At 42.0% G+C, this 18874-nt stretch overlaps 1 protein-coding gene across 1 annotated transcript; it reads right to left on the reverse strand.

The window, feature by feature from the left end:
* Positions 1-9057: 9057 nt before the first annotated feature.
* LOC307201634 (olfactory receptor 11G2-like) lies at positions 9058-18105 on the reverse strand (the record flags this gene model as incomplete). The annotated part of the gene is made up of 2 exons (XM_079950916.1): positions 9058-9688; positions 17771-18105. The coding sequence occupies 2 exons, from the start codon at positions 18103-18105 to the stop codon at positions 9058-9060; spliced, it is 966 nt and encodes a 321-aa protein (XP_079807042.1).
* Between the last annotated feature and the right edge of the window lie 769 nt (positions 18106-18874).

Below are 18874 nucleotides of genomic sequence, written 5' to 3' on the forward strand. Positions count from 1 at the left end.
GAAAATGCTGTGGAGCTGCACAGCCATTTGGAAAGGGAGCTATTTGAAAGAAAAACCAACGTGAAATTAAAGGCTCACCTGGTCCACAGCTACTGCCTCCCAGTTCCAGATGCCATCGAGTTCTGGAGATGTCATCTTGAGAAGAAGGCTGATGTCTTGAAATCATAGGATGAAGCCACAGTGGAACGTTATCTCCAGAGTGCAGCACAAAAACAGACCTGTATTTTTTAATTGCCATGTTTACGAGAGCATATTTATCAAGTGATACAGAGGAGAGTTATTAAAATAGGGTCTCCCTGGCAGCAGCATACTGTGGGTTGCTGGTGCCCAGGTTGGGCAAGCCGCTCCCCACTGGAGCCAAGTGGGGGCGTGCTGAGTAGCAAGCCTACCCTTGCTAGAGGGAGCCCAGCAGGCCACAGCAACCCATGGCAGGCGAATCCCCCCAATGCCCATGCAGAGGAGCGCTGGACCGGGCCATGCTGGGGTTGCCCCTTTCCCGCCTTCCTCCATCCATGCCTGCTCACTGTGGGCCTGGGTTGCTCTGCTGCCTTTGCCAGGGCAAGATGGGGATTCTCACAGAAGCTGGCCCCTGCCTGCCAGAATTGTGCACCTGGGGCCATGACCATGCTATGCCACTGCTCTCTGGGCCCCTAGTTCAAGGAATGTTACCAAATGGCAATCCCAGTAATTTCCCCCCTATCCCTAGGGTGAATGTAAACGAGAGAGAGAGAGAGAAGGAAGAAAAGAGAAGCTTCAGTTTTGAGACACACTGAGAAAGAGGCAGCGAGTGAGCTTTCCCAGAAGAATAGAATGGTAGAGTCCAAACGGTTCCTATGGGTTCTGTAGTCTGACTGCCCTTGCTTTGAACTCTGGAATGCGAACGGCATCCTTTAGGGTGCTACTACAAATATTCTTATACGAGACAGTAGATTTGCTGTTTGGAGGAGTGCATATGAAGACAGCCTCTGGCAAACTGAGCAGACAAAATCAATAGTGGGTCCAATAGTCAAGAAGGTGGTTTCTGCATGTGCTATAGAAGGAAATGAGGGGCAGGTGAGGCTCATCAGCCTGGGAAGGTAGCCCATCTAGGAGAAGGAAAATTCTGATACTAAAGCTCTGTTGCCTTGCAGGACATCCTCAGCAGAAGAAAAGGCTAAGGAGTAAACCCAACACAATTCTGGAGTCCCTAAGACTGCTGGATGGCACCTTGTACACCTCCTTCTGGCAACTTCTTCAGCCCCGCTGGTGCCAAATGTATTGCTCTGCTTTCCTTTGGACCACATCAGTGAAGCTGAGAGTGGGGTCTTGTTGTTTTGGCAGCCCAGGACCTCAGTACACACTGCCCAGGCATGTGCCCCAGGGACATAACTTGGGTGCTGCTAGCACAGCAATTTGACTTCACCCCCGAAGGCACACTCCATTGTCTTGAGACAGATAGAGGCCAACAACATAAGTAATACCTTGCTGAGAAAGGGGTGAAGTGTCAGAATTCAGTGCCGGTCAGAGGTATGTGCCTATCTCTCCAGGCACCGGCTGAATTCTTTCGACCTCCCTCCGGCGACTCCCGGGAGGAAAAACACTCGAGGTCCGTTCCGGCGATCTTCCTCAGGCTGTGAGAAAAACACACCAACTGCTCTCCTCCTCCCTGCTCTCCAGCATATCCCCAGGGAGGGGAATCAGACTCAGACAGAAATGTATCTACATTGTCTTTATTCCTGTCTTTCACTTCAGTACAGAGAAAACATGTCTGCTCTGTTCAACAAACAGAGAGAAACTCCAAAACTCCACCCATGTACATCCTGTACAGGTCATATGACACACACACTGAGCTAACATCCGGTGCTCAGTACAGAGTGGACTGCCCCTTTGTTTCCATGGCAACAGTCACACACATCCTGTCTGGCTTTGCAGCCACAAGCAGCAGACTTGGCTGCTATAGCCTTTGCTTGCTGCTGCATTGCTGCTTTAGAATAACATACTCCCCCTAAAGTATCAATGCGTGCAGCGAGCAAAGCGTCATCCAGAGAAGAAAACAAACAGTTGTTATACTTATAACACTCCCCTGTTGTTTCAGTTCCACCCTTGGAACTACCCACCACTGGTTTTACCAATGTACCTCTCTGGTTGTGTGACTTCCAAGGAATGAGTGCTTCTGCATTACCTTGGTTTGCAACTCTCTGTTGTGCCTTTGTCTCTGACTCAGACACAGCTTCAATTTGACCTTGGTCGTTTACAACAGCAACACATGCAATAGCTTGGTTGGCAAACTCTTCTGAATACCTCTTGGGTGGTACACCCTTCGTTGCTCTCTCAGACCTACGTAAGAGGTGCTGCTCTCCCTTGCTTTCTGGTTCAGCCTCTGAACTCTCTGGAGAACCAGTACTAAGCTTAATCAGTGGTTCATCCTCCTCTTCTGAGGGTCTAGTCATTACGTGAGATTTCCTCTCAATGACTGTGACAACTGAGCTGTCTGAGCTATCGCTGTCATCATCAGTACTACTGAACCCAATAAGATCAAACTCATCATCATCATCATCAGAATCATCATCATCACCTGTGGGAAATGTGTGAACAATCACTCGCTCCTGTTCAGGAGCACTCTCTAGAAATTTTGTGAGAATCACCTTACCAGATTCAGACAAAATTACTCTGTAGAGACCCTTTTCATAACCCACAAAAATGCCTCTGGCATTCTTTACTCCACCCGGAGCTTCTGTCCTCACATGAGACCCAAAAACCTTGAAATGGGCAACAGAAGGTTTTCTGTGGAACAGTTTCTCAAAAGGAGAACATCCCAAGTCTTTTGAAAACTTTCTCAACCACGTGTAACAAAATGACATTAGCGACTCAGCCCAGTACTCATGTGGCAGATGTGAACTTAGCAATTGCGCATGCATTCCCTTTTGCAATTCTTTGTTCACCCTAACACAAACACATCTGTTCCAAGCTTCTTCGGAACTAGCGATTTTGTGTCTTATCCCTTTCTTCTTCAGGAACCTCTGGAAATCCTGTAAGAGAAAAATTGGCTTCTCATCTGTGCAAAGACAATCTATGTCAGCATCATGCATATTTTTAACTTTGTCACAAAACTCTTTAAACCTTTCTAAGGCTTCTTTCGGTCTCTGCAAAAGATAAATCCAGACAAAACCTGTGAAAGAATCAACACATATTAGGTAATACTTTGCATTGCCTCTAGATGGTGCTAAAGGACCAATCACATCAGCATACACCCGCTGAAATGCCTTGTCGACCCTCGAGGTGACCTGCATGGCGTTCTTCTTGGCTACACCTGCAAAAGAAATCATGTTAGAATCACAAGAATTACATTCCATGTAATCACTTTGATCAAAAGTCAACAAATACAGTCCATCTTTCTCTTTGGCAGAAAGATACAACTCTCCATCTTTGTAGATCTCACAGTGTTGATCATCATAGGACAGTTTTAGTCCCTTCTTGGCAATCTGCGAAACGCTGAGCAGATTGTACTTCAACTCTGGAACCAAATAAACATTGTTTATAGTCAAGTTCAGACTTTTAAGATACACAGTCCCAGTTCCGGTGGCTTCCAGCTCTCGACCGTTGGCTTGTTGTACAACGAAGCTTTGCTTCTTAAACGACGAAAACAAATCCCTGCGATGGGTCATGTGAACCGTCGCTCCCGTGTCTAAAATGAAGGAATTCCCCACTTGTGGTGTGGCTTTTAGGGACATCAAAGCCTTTGCAGGCTTCGCCTGTGACTTGGCATGACTTCTGCCTGACGCCTCAGACTTCGTGGAGCTTCCCTTGGCTCCTTTGTTCTGACGTGGCTTCTTGCAGTACCGCTGAAGATGCCCAGTCTGCCCACAATTGTGGCATCGGACAACGTTCAAAGCTACGGCGTCTCCTCCAGTAGCTACAGCAGTGGGGGTGTCTGAACTCCGTTCTTGTCTCCCCCTGTCCTTGACCTCCAGGGCGGCAAGTCTGTCATGTTCGTTCAGAACCACGGCAAAGACCCTGTCCGACGTTAGATCTTGCGCTGGGAGAGACCCCAGCTGACTGGCAACCGTTTTGTAAGTCCGATTCAGGCTGTTGATCACCATGAAGCAAAACACTTCCTCCTGCAGATGGAAATTGCGTTCCACCATCTGCTGACGCAGAAATTTCATTTCCGTCAGGTGCGCTTGAACATCTCCATCAGGCGCAAGCCTCAGGTTAGTCAGCTTTTCAAAATACAGCAACGCTGAAGAACCTGCATCTCTCTGATGTGTCCTTCTCAGCGTGTCCCAAACATCTTTCGCGTGCGGTAAATCTTGTATATGAACAAGCTGAGAGTCTGACACGCACAGAATTATAGCAGTTCTGGCCTTCATATCCTGTGACTCCCAAACAGGCGTTGGTGCTGCAGGGATGGGGTTCTCAATCACCTCAAACAGTCTCTGATTCTGCAGCAAGGCCTTCATCTTAATAGACCAAGATGCATAATTGTCACTGGTCAAAAGGGGTGGAGAAGGCAGGCTTCCCTTCTTGACATCCATTTTGAGTCCTTGCATTGACTCTCAAACACAAGCCTCTAAAATCCAATAGCTGGCTCGTTTACACTCTGTGCACCTGGCAGCAATAACACTAGCCGCTTGGAAAGTCCCTTTCCAACAGTTCCTTTGTAAAGGAACACGAGCTGTTTGTGCCTTCTCCGAGCACAGCCTGACATCCAGCCCTTATCTTACGTTGCTAAGCAACCGCATTCCTTTCCTTGGACAGGAAAAACCACAGGAATGTTTGGAATGCAGACTCTTCTCTCTCGGAGCTGTTTTTCCCAAACGTTGCTCCCATGAAGCAGAGAATTAATCAATCTGCATTCACACTCTTAAGCCCGAAAATCTCATACCTGGGCTCCGTAGCTTGGCTTTCAGCTTCTTCTGGTCAGCTTCTAGCTGCAGAGAATCAGCATCCATCTCAGGCTTCTTGGAGAGGGATGAATACAGTCTCCTTGATGCAGACTCCCATGGATCGTAGCAACCGTCAACTGCTACCAATGTCAGAATTCAGTGCCGGTCAGAGGTATGTGCCTATCTCTCCAGGCACCGGCTGAATTCTTTCGACCTCCCTCCGGCGACTCCCGGGAGGAAAAACACTCGAGGTCCGTTCCGGCGATCTTCCTCAGGCTGTGAGAAAAACACACCAACTGCTCTCCTCCTCCCTGCTCTCCAGCATATCCCCAGGGAGGGGAATCAGACTCAGACAGAAATGTATCTACATTGTCTTTATTCCTGTCTTTCACTTCAGTACAGAGTGGACTGCCCCTTTGTTTCCATGGCAACAGTCACACACATCCTGTCTGGCTTTGCAGCCACAAGCAGCAGACTTGGCTGCTATAGCCTTTGCTTGCTGCTGCATTGCTGCTTTAGAATAACATGAAGTTCACCGCATGTACTTTGTTAAAGGAAAATATTATGAAAAAGATGTATAGATGGTATTTGACCCCTGTAAAATTAGCAAAGATGTATCATAATTGTGATAATACATGTTGGAAATGTAAAGAAAAGGAAGGAACATTCTTTCATATGTGGTGGACCTGCTCCAAGGTGAAAGACTTCTGGGAAAAGGTTTATAATGAATTGAAAAAAATGTTGAAATATACATTTATAAAGAAACCAGAGGCCTTTCTTCTTGGAATAACAGGTTCGGAATTGCCCAAGAAAGATGTTAATCTATTTTTGTATGCCACAACTGCGGCTCGTATTTTGTTAGCTAAAAAGTGGAAAACTCAAGAATTACCAACAGTAGAAGAATGGCAGATGAAGATGATGGATTGTATGGAGCTAGCCGATCTAACCGGAAGAGTCTGCGACCAGAAGGAGGAGGAACACCATGAAGAATGGAAGAAATTTAATGATTATTTAGTTAAATTTGTTAAGCTAAAATAACTGGAAATAGCTTCCAGATACTTAAAGGGCTTAGGATTGTATCTATGTTAACTGATAAAATAATATGTTTAATACAAGAAGGAGAAGATTTAAAGATGTTAATGTTTAATTTAAAGGGTATTAAAATTGGGATTTGGAAAACCGTTATAAGGATATGCAATGAAATTCAACTAAGGGGAAATGAGGAAGTCATTTTACAAAGTAAATAACTGTTATTTTCAATAAGTATATGTTTTATGTTTGTTATGTTTTGTTTGTTTTATGTTTTTGTTTGTCATTGATATTGTAAAAACTAATAAATTTTTTGCAAAAAAGAAGAAGAAGTGATTCCTTGCCGTGTCTGAAAAACGCACCTGTTGTTTAAAGGTTTTCAGGCAGAAGGCTGAGCCAGAGGACTTTGCAGCCATGTGGAGGACCTTTTGTTCTAAACAAATATGATTTCATTTGGAAATATCTATGATATTTTCAGATGCATCTGTTTATAATGTTCCTCCAGACATGGACTCCATGTATGATTTAGTTTTTCTATTTTGTCTCTGTGCTTTTCGGTGACTGGTGACCTTCAAAATATGGGGGGGGGGGCAAAAGGGCTTGGCCCCCAGGAACGGGCACCCCTGATCCCTGCATCTGTAGGCAGGGCTTAGAATGTCACCTGTCTAAAATCCTGGAGAGCCACTAATAGTCTGTGTAGATGCGTGCTGAGCTCAATGTATGAAATATCTGTTTCTGCATAAGGCAGCTTCCTATGTTCTTACATTTAAACTGTTTCTTTCCCCTCCAGCAACCACCTCTGCAACCAGCCCAGTGCCTCTTTTACCTGACTATTTATCAGACAGTAGGATCAAGGGGTTAAGAAAATGTGTGACAGCCGTGTAGAAGACTGTGGCTATCTTAGTGAGAGCTGATTGCCTTTCTCCATGTGAAGTAAACCCCTGCCACTGAGCCATAGAAAAGTGTGACCACCACAAAGTGGAAATACATGGTGGAGAAAGCCTTTCTACAATTGCCCTGGCTAGAGGTTTCATCAGAGTGATCAACACTGGCTCCCCTTCCTCAGGACATTTTCCCTGTGTGACAGGCCCACAGTTACTCTGGCAACTTCCATTTCACAGATCCAAGAATGTTCCTTTGATGGTCCAACGACACCTTTGTCATGCTTGAGGACTTCTATCCCAGGTGAAAAATAAGCTTAGCCTGCATTTTTACACTGCTAAATTATCTCTCACCCAGAGGAGGACTCCAAGCATGTAATAATTTCTAGCAGCCAGTAATTTCTAACATCCACTAACTGCTTAGAATTACAGGAGCTTGTGCACCCCAAAACTCTAGTACCCCAAATCTGCAACACTATGTTAAAATAATATTCTGTTCCATATAGTGTTGTCCTGCAGAAGCTGTTCAAGAGGGAAGGAGGACTTCCACTTGCTCATCAGAAAAATCTCCCTGCATACAGAAAAATAGCTTGACAGTGAGTAAGCTTGACCTTCCCTCCTTTCCTGAAATGCTGCTTATCCAAGCAACTGATACTAATCTCCCTTCCCTGCTGGACCTGAAGAAGGCACTGAAATCCAAGCTAATATGGGAACAAACAATGGGTTGACTGTCTTGCTTCCCCTAATTACCCCAATGGAGATCTTTAAAAACAGCCAAATTCAGGGCACTGATCTCCTCCCCACTCCGGGGGCGGGGGGGGGGGGCAACTTGACCCTTATTTTTATCATGGTGCTAAGCTACCTCTTAGGAACAACCCAATTTGCATCTGATATAGGAGAGAGCCTTGCTGAAGTGTGGCTTGCATTGCGCTGCTGAAGAGGCTCATTTCTTAAAAGCATAGAGCAATCCAAAAAAGCAAGAGACAAATATTTTACCTTTAAGAAGAAGTACAAGCTCATTTTTTGGAAGGAAAAAAGCAACTGTTCTTCATGGGATAACACTGTAGAGAAATGGGTGATATCCATTTATCTAGCACATGAACAAAGATTCTACAGGACAAACCATATCTACCATGTCTCATTGTGTTAACACATTATTTTATTCTGGTAGGTAGCCATGTTGGTCTGACACAGTCAAAATATATAAAAAAATAAAAAAAATTCACCAGTAGCACCTTGGAGACCAACTAAGTTTGTTCTTGGTATAAGCTTTCGTGTGCATGCACCCTTCTTCAGATACACTGTATCTGAAGTGTATCTGAAGAAGTGTACTGTATCTGAAGAAGGGTGCATGCACACGAAAGCTTATAACAAGAACAAACCTAGTTGGTATCCAAGGTGCTACTGGACAATTTTTTATAGTTTTTAATATTATTTTATATTAGCATTAGCAATTTTTACTCTCTCCAATTCAGTGTTTATAAAATCTAAATCTGAACAATGCCTTGAGGTTGAGTAAAAAGGGCATGTGTGTTTAGTTTGCCATGTTTCTTATTTCAAAATGTAACTAAATTTAATTTTAAAAGTGAAATTAGGTAATTTCTCATTAAAAATGCAACAAAAATAATTTTTCTCCCCCATTCCTAAGCGTAAGACACACACAACGCCCCCCAAGTCATGTTGTTATATAAAGGAACTGTTAATCAGTTTAATTTTGTTTATTACATAATAGATACATCAAATAATTCTGAGCTGATAATGTTTGACCCTTGCATTCTAGTTCTCAAAGGAAGAAATAGACATTCTTATAGTGTCTTGTGGTTGACAGGCAATGAATACTCCCATCCCTGACCTTCTCCCCAGCTTAGTTTTTGGAGCAGAGCTGGTCCAAGACATTTTTCTGCCTGTGGACAGGATGACACACACCCCTGTCCCACAAACTTGACTGTCAATATAACCTTTTTAAATTACTGGCGACAGGACAGCATCCTCCAGTTGTCCCAGTGACAGTGGAATCATGTAGGGGGTGACACAGCCCTGGGCTCCAACATCTCACCAACACTCCCTGTCATCCAGCACCCATTGCCTGAAGCAGCGATCTCACTTTGCCCAGTATTAGGGCTGGTCAATTTTTGAGGAATCTTAACTGAACATTACAATGTGGTTGAGGAGGGATGTTCATTTTTCTGGTCAAAACAAAACACACCCATGGTTTCTTCAACAGACTGATTCGGTATTGCATCCTCTTTCTTCTTCTTCTTCTTCTTCTTCTTCTCACTTTTTCACTCTGTCACAATTCTGCTCTGCCATTTCTCTGTGTTCCTCAACAACCGTCCCAGTGCCTCTTTCACCTGATCATTCCTCAGGCAGTAGATCAGCGGGTTGAGAAAAGGAGTAACAGCGGTGTAGAACAACGTCACGGCCGCATTGAGATCTGACTGGCTTTCTCCACGTGGAATTAAATTGACGGCTGCTACTGACCCGTAAAAAAGTGTCACCACAATTAGATGGAATGATATTGTGGAGAAAGCCTTCCTACGATTTCCCCAGCTAGAGGCTTTCACCAGAGTAAGAATCACAACACCATAGGAGAGCACAACAAATAAGATATTGACTAAAACCCCAGAAGTCATAGAAAGCTGACAGATGAAAGGAACATTTCCTAGTGGGGGGCAGGCCAGGGACATAATCAGCCCAGGATCGCAAAGCAGATTATCAATGATGTTTGGCCCACAGAAGGACAATCTGGAGATCAAGGTCACTGGGACAACATTCCACAGGAAGCCAAGGACCCAGCAAGTAGCCACCAGGGCATAGCAGGAATCCAGGGACATGATTTGTGGGTAGCGCAGTGGGTGGCAGATGGCCAAGTAGCGGTCCAAGGCCATGACTGAGAGGAAGAAGCATTCAGTGCTTCCAAGAGAAAAGAAGAGGTAGAACTGAGCCAAACAATCGCGAAAGGGGATGATTCCTCCATGAGGGGACGCCAGGTCAAAGAGCATCCGGGGCACAGTTACACTCACATAACACACTTCCAGCCAGGAGAAGTTGCTCAGCAAGACATACATGGGAAGCCGGGATAAATGGGTGTCCAGGACCACCAGTGTGATAATCATGAGGTTCTCGGCCAAAGTGAGAATGTAGAGGGTGGTGAAAAAGACGAGAAGCAGGAAACGTTTCTGTTGCCCATCTCCAAAGCCCACCAAAATGAATTCCTGGATGGTGGTCCCATTGGCCATCTCCATCTGCAAGTGAATAATAGAACCATCAGCCCATGCCATAAGCAAGCATCAGCTGCCTGTCTCCTTGTCTGGAGGACAAAAGCTATGCAGAAATGCCTACTAGGTGGAGTGAGAGAGGGGACTGTTGTAACCCGCTTCCCATATATTTCAGATCACATTTTGTCACCATATGCATCTTACAGATATATTTTTAAACCCTGGTAGCTAAGCCTACACCGAGTTAGTTGTGTTTACCATAATGTGTGAGATTATCCATAGGGAACATACACCTGTTTTTGTGCATGTGTGGGGGGTATTGTAGAGCCATTAAATGTGAATACAACTGTTTGAGAGAGAAGTCTTTATAAAAACTTAGCTTCCTTCAAGCTATCAAAATATATATTTGCATAATAAAAAGATGTGGTAAGAGAGCATAGAACAATAGAGGTCATTTTGATAAGCAAAAACACGTCTGAAATGCTTTCTAAAGAATATTTACTTTGCAAAGTCCTACCAGCATGATCTCTCTGGCTTTGTCCAAAAGAAGAAGAGAAGAAGACAAAATATGATGAAGATTAAGATGTCAAAAGTCGCCTGCAACTTTCTCTCGGCAGACTTATATAATAAAAATGGGCCAGCCTCTACTATTGTTCTGTTTCCCTGTGATTTTCACACACTGATTTTAGCTCTGCTCTCTGGATCAACAGGAAACAAGTCTGCTTCTTCTTTGATCTGATAGCCCTTCAGATATTTGGAGCTGAATAGTAGAGCATCTCCTTTGCATGCAGAAGGTCTCAGGTTCAATCCCTAGCTTCTCCAAGTAGGTCTGGAGAGACCCTTGTTTGAAACCCTAGAGAGCAGCTGCCAGTCAGTGTGGACAATGCTGAGTTAGATGGATGGTCTGACTCAGTATATGGCAGTTTCCTATGTTTTTCAAATGGCTGAGTCAACTAGGAGACTTTGCGTGGCAAAATCAACTAGGAGAAGATCAGCTTGGAGTGGGGCAAACAGAAGCAGGACAAAATATTCTGGAAAAGGTAGCGAGAAAATGAAATATTTACATGTCCTATTTACATAGGATGTTGACAAGCTGGAAGGTGTGCAGAGGAGGACAACCAAGATGATCAAGGGTCTGGAAACCAAGCCTTATGAGGAATGGTTGAAGGAACTAAGTATGTTTAACCTGGAATAGAGGAGAGGTGATAGCTATCTTCAAATATCTCAAGGGCTGTCACATGGAAGATGGAGCAAGCTTTTTTCCTCCTGCTCTGGAAGGTAGGACTCAAGTTACAAGAAAGGAGATTCCAATTAAAAATCAGGAAAAGCTTTCTGCTTGACAGTGGAACGGTTGGAATGGTCTCCCTCGGGAGATGGTGGACTCTCCTTCCTTGGAGGTTTTTAAGCAAGGTTGGATGACCATCTGTCATGATTCTATGATTCTACATGCTAACAATATCCAACAACTTTAGATTTTGTGCAGGAAAATGGGTGATCAGGATATGAAAATGCCTTACCCAGAGTGATCGTCTACCCAGCTTTCTCTTGAGGTGAGGGTTAAGCAGGACCACTAAATGACTTCCTTGAAATGTGGGTCTTTCCAAATGTTGTTCATAAGAAAACTAAACAATACATTGCAACTTTATGCAAGACTAAGGTGATGCTACTGCTGCTTAATAAAAAAATTAATATACCATTTAATTGCCAAGGTGGCTGCTGCCAGTGGTGGACTTTGGGCTCTCAAATTTCAGCAGTGCCTGTGCGCCACTAAAATTTGGTGCCCCCTGCCTCTTGTGCTCCATTCTACAACATTGTTTTGGCACCCCTGCAGTGTGGCACCCAGTGAGATTTCCCAGCAGCCATGCTATCCTAAAACCACCTCTGCTGCGAGCATTTTTCGAAATTTTTTCTCAGGGTCTGAGTTGAGGAAAACAGGTTTGAATTAGTATCAGGAGTGCAGCTGGGAAATCTTGATTCTATGCTCAAAGGGCCTTCTCGGTAGTGGCGCCCGTCCTGTGGAACACCCTCCCATCAGATATCAAGGAAATAAACAACTATCTGACTTTTAGAAGAAGGCAACCCTGCATCGGGAAATTTTTAATGTCTAATGTTTTACAGTTTTACAATTTTTTATGTGCTGTAAGCCGCCCTGAGTGGCTGGGGAAACCCAGACAGATGGGTGGGGTAATCATCATCATCATTCCCCCTACTCTTATTTCTCCCTCCCTTTCCATGCAAAACTTTATAATAGCCTGTTTACATTTCCTTGAAAAACCAAAATCTGAGCATTGCAAGTGTCACCCATTCAAACCCATCCCTCAGTGTTCTCCTTCTTCCAACCCATCTTCCTTTGGCTTGGTAGCAGTCCCATTTCAGTACCTCAGTAGCTTTCAAACTCTCGATCTAGCCAGCTGTGGGGACATCACATGCCTTGTCCTTCTGCAATAACAGGCAATCATGGGATTGTTTGGGTGGTAAGAAAGTGCAGATAAAAGCTAGAATGTCTCTGATAAGTATTTGGTGGCTCTGGGGAATATGCCCCTTATAACATTGTCATTATCCACCGAAACACCATCTCTTTAGGGGTTTGCGGCCTGCCTCTGCCATGGTGAAACACAGGAAATTCCTACAGGTATTTCTTGTTTACCTGGATTCTCTTTTGCTAAACACCTTTGAGCAATTAAATTGATGGAATGCTTTTCAATGTGTAATGTTATATTATGCTTTTATATATGTTGGAAGCTGCCCAGAGTGGCCGGGGCAACTCAGTCAGATGGGTGGGGTACAAATATTATGATTATGATTAATTATAGACAAGGCTCTTTAAGTTTAGTATAACCACACAGAAAACAACCATATTGTTTTATTTGGTTATGGTGCCATCGTTGTGCAGGGGACTTAACAAAGGAAGCTAACAACACAGAATTAGTCCCAGTAGAAGCAACAGTGTCAATGCGTACAAAGAGCTCCGCCATTTTCAGCACTGCTTTCTCCTCTTCTCATCTCTAAAGAGATGGTGGCCCCTAATTTGTACTCTGCTGCTAGCTTCCAGTATGAAAAGCCAGCATGAACAGCCATGCAATGTGTGTAGTCGTGTAGATGGGAAAAAGCTTTGTTCTTTAGTGTGGCAACTGGGGGGAAAGCGAACTTTTTACACAACATGCAAATCACAGAATGTGGTTGGGGAAGATAAATGAGACAATGGTTTTGAAAAGGGATAACACAATGGCAGGGAAGCTCATCTTCCTCTATTTCCTCTCACCTTCTTTTTGATCTTGTAAGGATGCCAATTTGGCTTCTCATCGCTCCAGCCTTAAATTCAGTTTTCCACATTTCCATAGGAATTTGCGATTTTCTATCATCTATGTATTATCTATCTATCTATCTATCTATCTATCTATCTATCTATCTATCATCTATCTATCTATCTATCTATCTATCTATCTATCTATCATCTATCTATCTATCTATCTATCTATCTATCTATCTATCTATATCTTTTTTTATAATAATATTTATTAAAGTTTCAAAAGAATTACAAAAAAGAAAAAAGAAAAAGAGAAACAAAAAATACAAAATACAGAAAAAGTAAAAAAGCAATTAAAAACATTTCAATCTTTCCATGTCTTGTCTTTCATTTACTTATTTCCCTGACCTCCTCACACCTCCCTCTTTTGTATTCTAGTTCAGTTGTTGTTTCAGCAAGTCCTTACCCTTTTTACATTTATCTTAATACTTTATCGTAATATATTATAACTTTACATTTTTACATGTTAACAATCCATTTTTACGTACAGTACCCCTTAACCACCTTATTGCTAAAACCACTTAGCTTCATTCCAACCTCCCTCTAGCATTCCTTAATTTTACAGTGTTTCTGTAAATAGACTTTAAATTTCTTCCAATCTTCTTCTACCGACTCTTCTCCCTGGTCTCGGATTCTGCCAGTCATTTCCGCCAGTTCCATGTAGTCCATCACCTTCATCTGCCATTCTTCCTGGGTGGGTAGATCTTGTGTCTTCCAATACTTCGCGATGAGTATTCTTGCTGCTGTTGTTGCGTACATAAAGAAAGTTCTGTCCTTCTTTGACACGAATTGGCCGACCATGCCCAGGAGAAAGGCCTCTGGTTTTTTCAAGAAAGTATATTTAAATACCTTTTTCATTTCGTTATAAATCATCTCCCAAAAAGCCTTAATCCTTGGGCACGTCCACCAAAGGTGAAAGAATGTACCTTCATTTTCCTTACATTTCCAACATTTATTATCGGGCAAATGATATATTTTTGCAAGCTTGACTGGTGTTATGTACCACCTGTATATCATTTTCATAATATTCTCTCTTAAGGCATTACATGCTGTAAATTTCATACCTGTGGTCCATAACTGTTCCCAGTCAGCAAACATAATGTTGTGTCCAACATCTTGTGCCCATTTTATCATAGCAGATTTCACCATTTCATCCTGAGTATTCCATTTCAACAGCAAGTTATACATTCTTGACAGTGTCTTAGTATTGGAATCTAACAATTCTGTTTCTAATTTTGATTTTTCCACCTGGAAGCCAATTTTCTTGTTCAGATTATAAGCCTCCCTTATTTGATAACAGTGAAGCCAATCTCGCACTTTATCTTTTAATTTCTCAAAGCTCTGCAATTTCAATTTATCTCCTTGTTCCAAAATCTCCCAATATTTCGGCCATTTGGCCTCCATATTGAGCTTTTTCTGAGCCTTCGCTTCCATCGGTGACAACCACCTTGGGGTTTTACATTCAAGTAGATCTTTATATCTTATCCAAACATTAAACAATGCTTTCCTGACAATATGGTTCTTAATTTATGTGCTTTGACCTTATCATATCACAAATATGCATGCCACCCAAATACATTATTAAAGCCTTCTAAATCCAAAATGTCTGTGTTCTCAAGAAGCAGCCATTCTTTCAGCCAGCAAAATGCGGCTGATTTATTGTAAAGTTTAAGGTCTGGCAGGGCAAATCCACCTCTTTCCTTTGCATCAGTTAGTACTTTAAATTTTATTCTTGGCTTCTTGCCCTGCCAGACAAATCTAGAAATATCTCTCTGCCACTTCTTGAAATAATCCATTTTGTCCGGAATTTGCAATGATTGAAACAAAAACAACATTCTTGGCAATACATTCATCTTTACAGCAGCAATACGGCCTAACAAGGAAAGCTTCAAGTTTGATCATATTTCTAAATCCTTTTTCACTTCTGACCAGCATTTTTCATAGTTATCTTTGAATAAATTCACATTCTTAGCAGTCATGTTAACCCCTAGGTATTTTACTTTTTTAACCAGCGTTAAGCCTGTCTCTTTCTGAAACCTCTCTTTCTCAATCACAGTTAGATTTTTCTCTAAAACCTTGGTTTTAAACTTGTTCAACTTAAATCCTGCAACCTGACCAAATTCTTGAATCAGTTCAAGTACTCTTTTGGTACTAGATTCTGGCTCCTGTAATGTCAATACTAGATCATCTGCAAATGCTTTCAATTTGTACTGTTTAGCTCCGACTTGTATACCTTTGACCAATTGGTCCATTCTAATCATATTTAGGAGAACCTCCAGGACCGAAATAAACAGCAATGGGGAAATTGGGCACCCTTGTCGTGTCCCTTTCTCTATCTTAAATTTCTCCGTCACCACATTATTAACAATTAATTTAGCTTTTTGTTCTGAGTAAATTGCACCTATACCATTTCCAAAGCCTTGACCAACCCCCATCCCCTGAAGATTTTTCTTCATAAAACTCCAAGAAATGTTGTCAAAGGCTTTCTCCGCATCTACAAATATCAAAACTGCTTTAGTATTAGTGTTCACTTGTAATTTTTCTAAGATATTGATTATATTTCTTGTATTATCAGACAAATGTCTGCCTGGGAGAAAGCCTGCTTGATCTTTATGTATCTCTTCCACTATTACTTTTTTTAATCTTTTAGCCAAAATGTCTGCAAAAATTTTGTAATCCACATTAAGCAGAGATATGGGGCGGTAATTCTTAAGTTGTGTCTTCTCAGACTCAGTTTTCAGTATAAGTGTAATATAAGCTTCTTTCCACAACTCCGGTGCTTTCCCCCCCTCCAAAATTCCATTACAAACTTCCTTAAGTGGTTGAATTATCCAATCTTTCAAAGATCTATAATATTTTGAAGTTAAGCCGTCAGGCCCTGGAGATTTACCCAGTTGCATATTCTGTATGGCACCTTCTACCTCCTGTTCTGTTATTCTGTAGTTCAAAATTAGCTTATTTTCATGAGAGATTTTTTTGTAGTCCATTTGTTTTCAAAAATTGATCTATATCAATCTCTTTCTGTGGCCCCTATCTCTATCTATCTATCTATCTATCTATCTATCTATCTATCTATCTATCTATCTATCTATCATCTATCTATCTATCTATCTATCTATCATCTATATCTATCTCTATCTATCTATCTATCTATCTATCTCTATCTATCATCTATCTATCATCTATCTATCTAATCATCTATCTATCTATCTATCTATCTATCTATCTATCATCTATCTATCTATCTATCATCTATATCTATCTATCTATCATCTATCTATCATCTATCTATCTATCTATCTATCTATCATCTATCTATCATCTATCTATCTATCTATCTATCTATCTATCATCTATCTATCTATCTATCTATCTATCTATCTATCTATCTCTCTATCTATCTATCATCTATCTCATCTATATCTATCTATCATCTATCTATCTATCTCTATATCTATCTATCTATCATCTATCTATCTATCTATCATCTATCTATATCTATCATCTATCTATCATCTATCTATCTATCTATCTATCTATCATCTATCATCTATCATCTCTCTCTCTCTCTCTCTCTCTCTCTCTCTCTCTCATCTATCTGTCTACCTATATCTAAATCCTGTTTAATATTCACCGGCATTTTAGGGAGTATTTCACCTAGTAAACACATTTTGGTATTCTTTTATTTCTTTATAAAAATATTTATCTAAGGTCTGCTACAGTAAATCTCATGTACAGAAATTCATAATCTTATAAAATGTCCCAGTAAAATCATGATACAGGTCAATGAAGAGCAGTGGGTCAAGGTCTTAAAATGGCTAACATGGTGTTTTTTTGTTTTTTTACCAAGTCAACTTTCTCTTCACCAGTCCCATCTTCCTCCTCTGCAACCTGCCCACTGCCTCCTTCACCTGATCATTCCTCAGACAATAGATCAGAGGATTCAGAAATGGTGTGATTGTTGTATAGAAGAGCGTTACTACTTTGGTGGCCTGTGATTGGCTTTCTCCACTTGGAGCTACATACATCCCAGCCACTGTGCCATAGAAAAGGGTGACCACCACTAGGTGGAATGATATGGTGGAGAAAGCTTTCATCCGACTGCCTCTTCTAGAAGATTTCATCAGGGTGAGAATCACAGCACCATAGGAGAGCACAACAAAGAACAGGTTGCCTAAAATACCCACAGCATCCATGGAAAACTGGTAGATGATGGGAATGTTTCTGATTGGGGGGCAAGCAAGTAGGAGAATTGTCCCAGCATCACACATAAAGTGGTCTATGATGTTGGGGCCACAGAAGGACAACCTGGAGATCAAAGTAACAGGAACAATGTGCCATAGAAAGCCCAAAACCCAACAAGTGGCCACCAAGGCATAGCAGGAGTCTCGGGACATCATTTGTGGGTAACGCAGTGGGTGGCAGATGGCCATGTACCGATCCAAAGCCATAGCTGACAGGAAGAAGCACTCTGTCTGGCCAAGAGAGAAGAAGATGTAGTATTGGAGGAAGCACTCGTGGAAGGAGATGACGCCACATGGGAATGCCAGGTCAAAGAGCATCCGGGGCACAGTGGTGGAGATGTAGCATATCTCTAGCCAGGAGAAATTGCTCAACAGGATGTACATAGGTAGCCGGGCCAGTTGAACATCTGCATGGACCAGCGTGATTATGGTGATGTTCTCAGCCAAAGTGAGGATGTAGAGCACAGCAAAAATGGCAAGGAGCAAGTGTCGCTTCTGCTGCCCAGTTTGAAAACCCAGCAAAATGAATTCCTCAACTGTGCTCCCATTGGCCAGCTCCATCTTAAACAAGAGAAGAGAAGCACTGTTGCAAACCATTAAGAAGTATTGCCTGCCTGTCTCTCTCTGTTTCCATTGAAATCAAATGATGAGTAGCCATGGTCTTTAAGGAGGGCAGAAGTACAGCCAACCTCCTTCCATCTTCATTTTAACTTACATATGATTATTATTGAGAAGTACCTATTTCTTCTAATTAGGTATCAGATATGACATATAACTAGTGATTAGGTTCCATGCATTTTACCTTTATTGATTTATGTATTCATTTACTTATTGAAAAAAACTTATAGACTGCTTGCTCAGAAGACCCTTGGGTACATAATAGCATAGAGAGAAAACTGAAAAACAAATAAATTGCAGCCAGATTATACTGCTTATGTCCAAAACATGTTATTACGCAATCATCAAGATTTGATTAATCACGCTGGTCTTGAAGGATAAGGAATATAGGAAGCTGCCTTACAACAAGTCAGACCATTGGTTCATCTTCATCAGTATTGCCCACACTTATTGGCAAAGGCTCTCAAGGCCTTCAGAAAGGGGTCTCTTTCTCCTAGAGATACCTGGAGATTGAAATTGTGACCTTCTGCATTCAAAGCAGCTGCTCTAGAATTGAGCCATGGCCTTTCCCAAGTTATCTGAGGCTATCTATGACTGCTAAAACATATGTAGCAGGAAACTGGAAGAAAAGTCCCCCATCCTCATTGTTATGTGAATAATATTTGAGAATATGGAATACTGCAGGTCTTTCTAAACGTGGGGTAGATACATT

This window comes from Podarcis cretensis (assembly GCF_951804945.1).
Source record: "Podarcis cretensis genome assembly, chromosome: 13".
In the NCBI taxonomy this organism is placed as follows: Eukaryota; Metazoa; Chordata; class Lepidosauria; order Squamata; family Lacertidae; genus Podarcis; species Podarcis cretensis.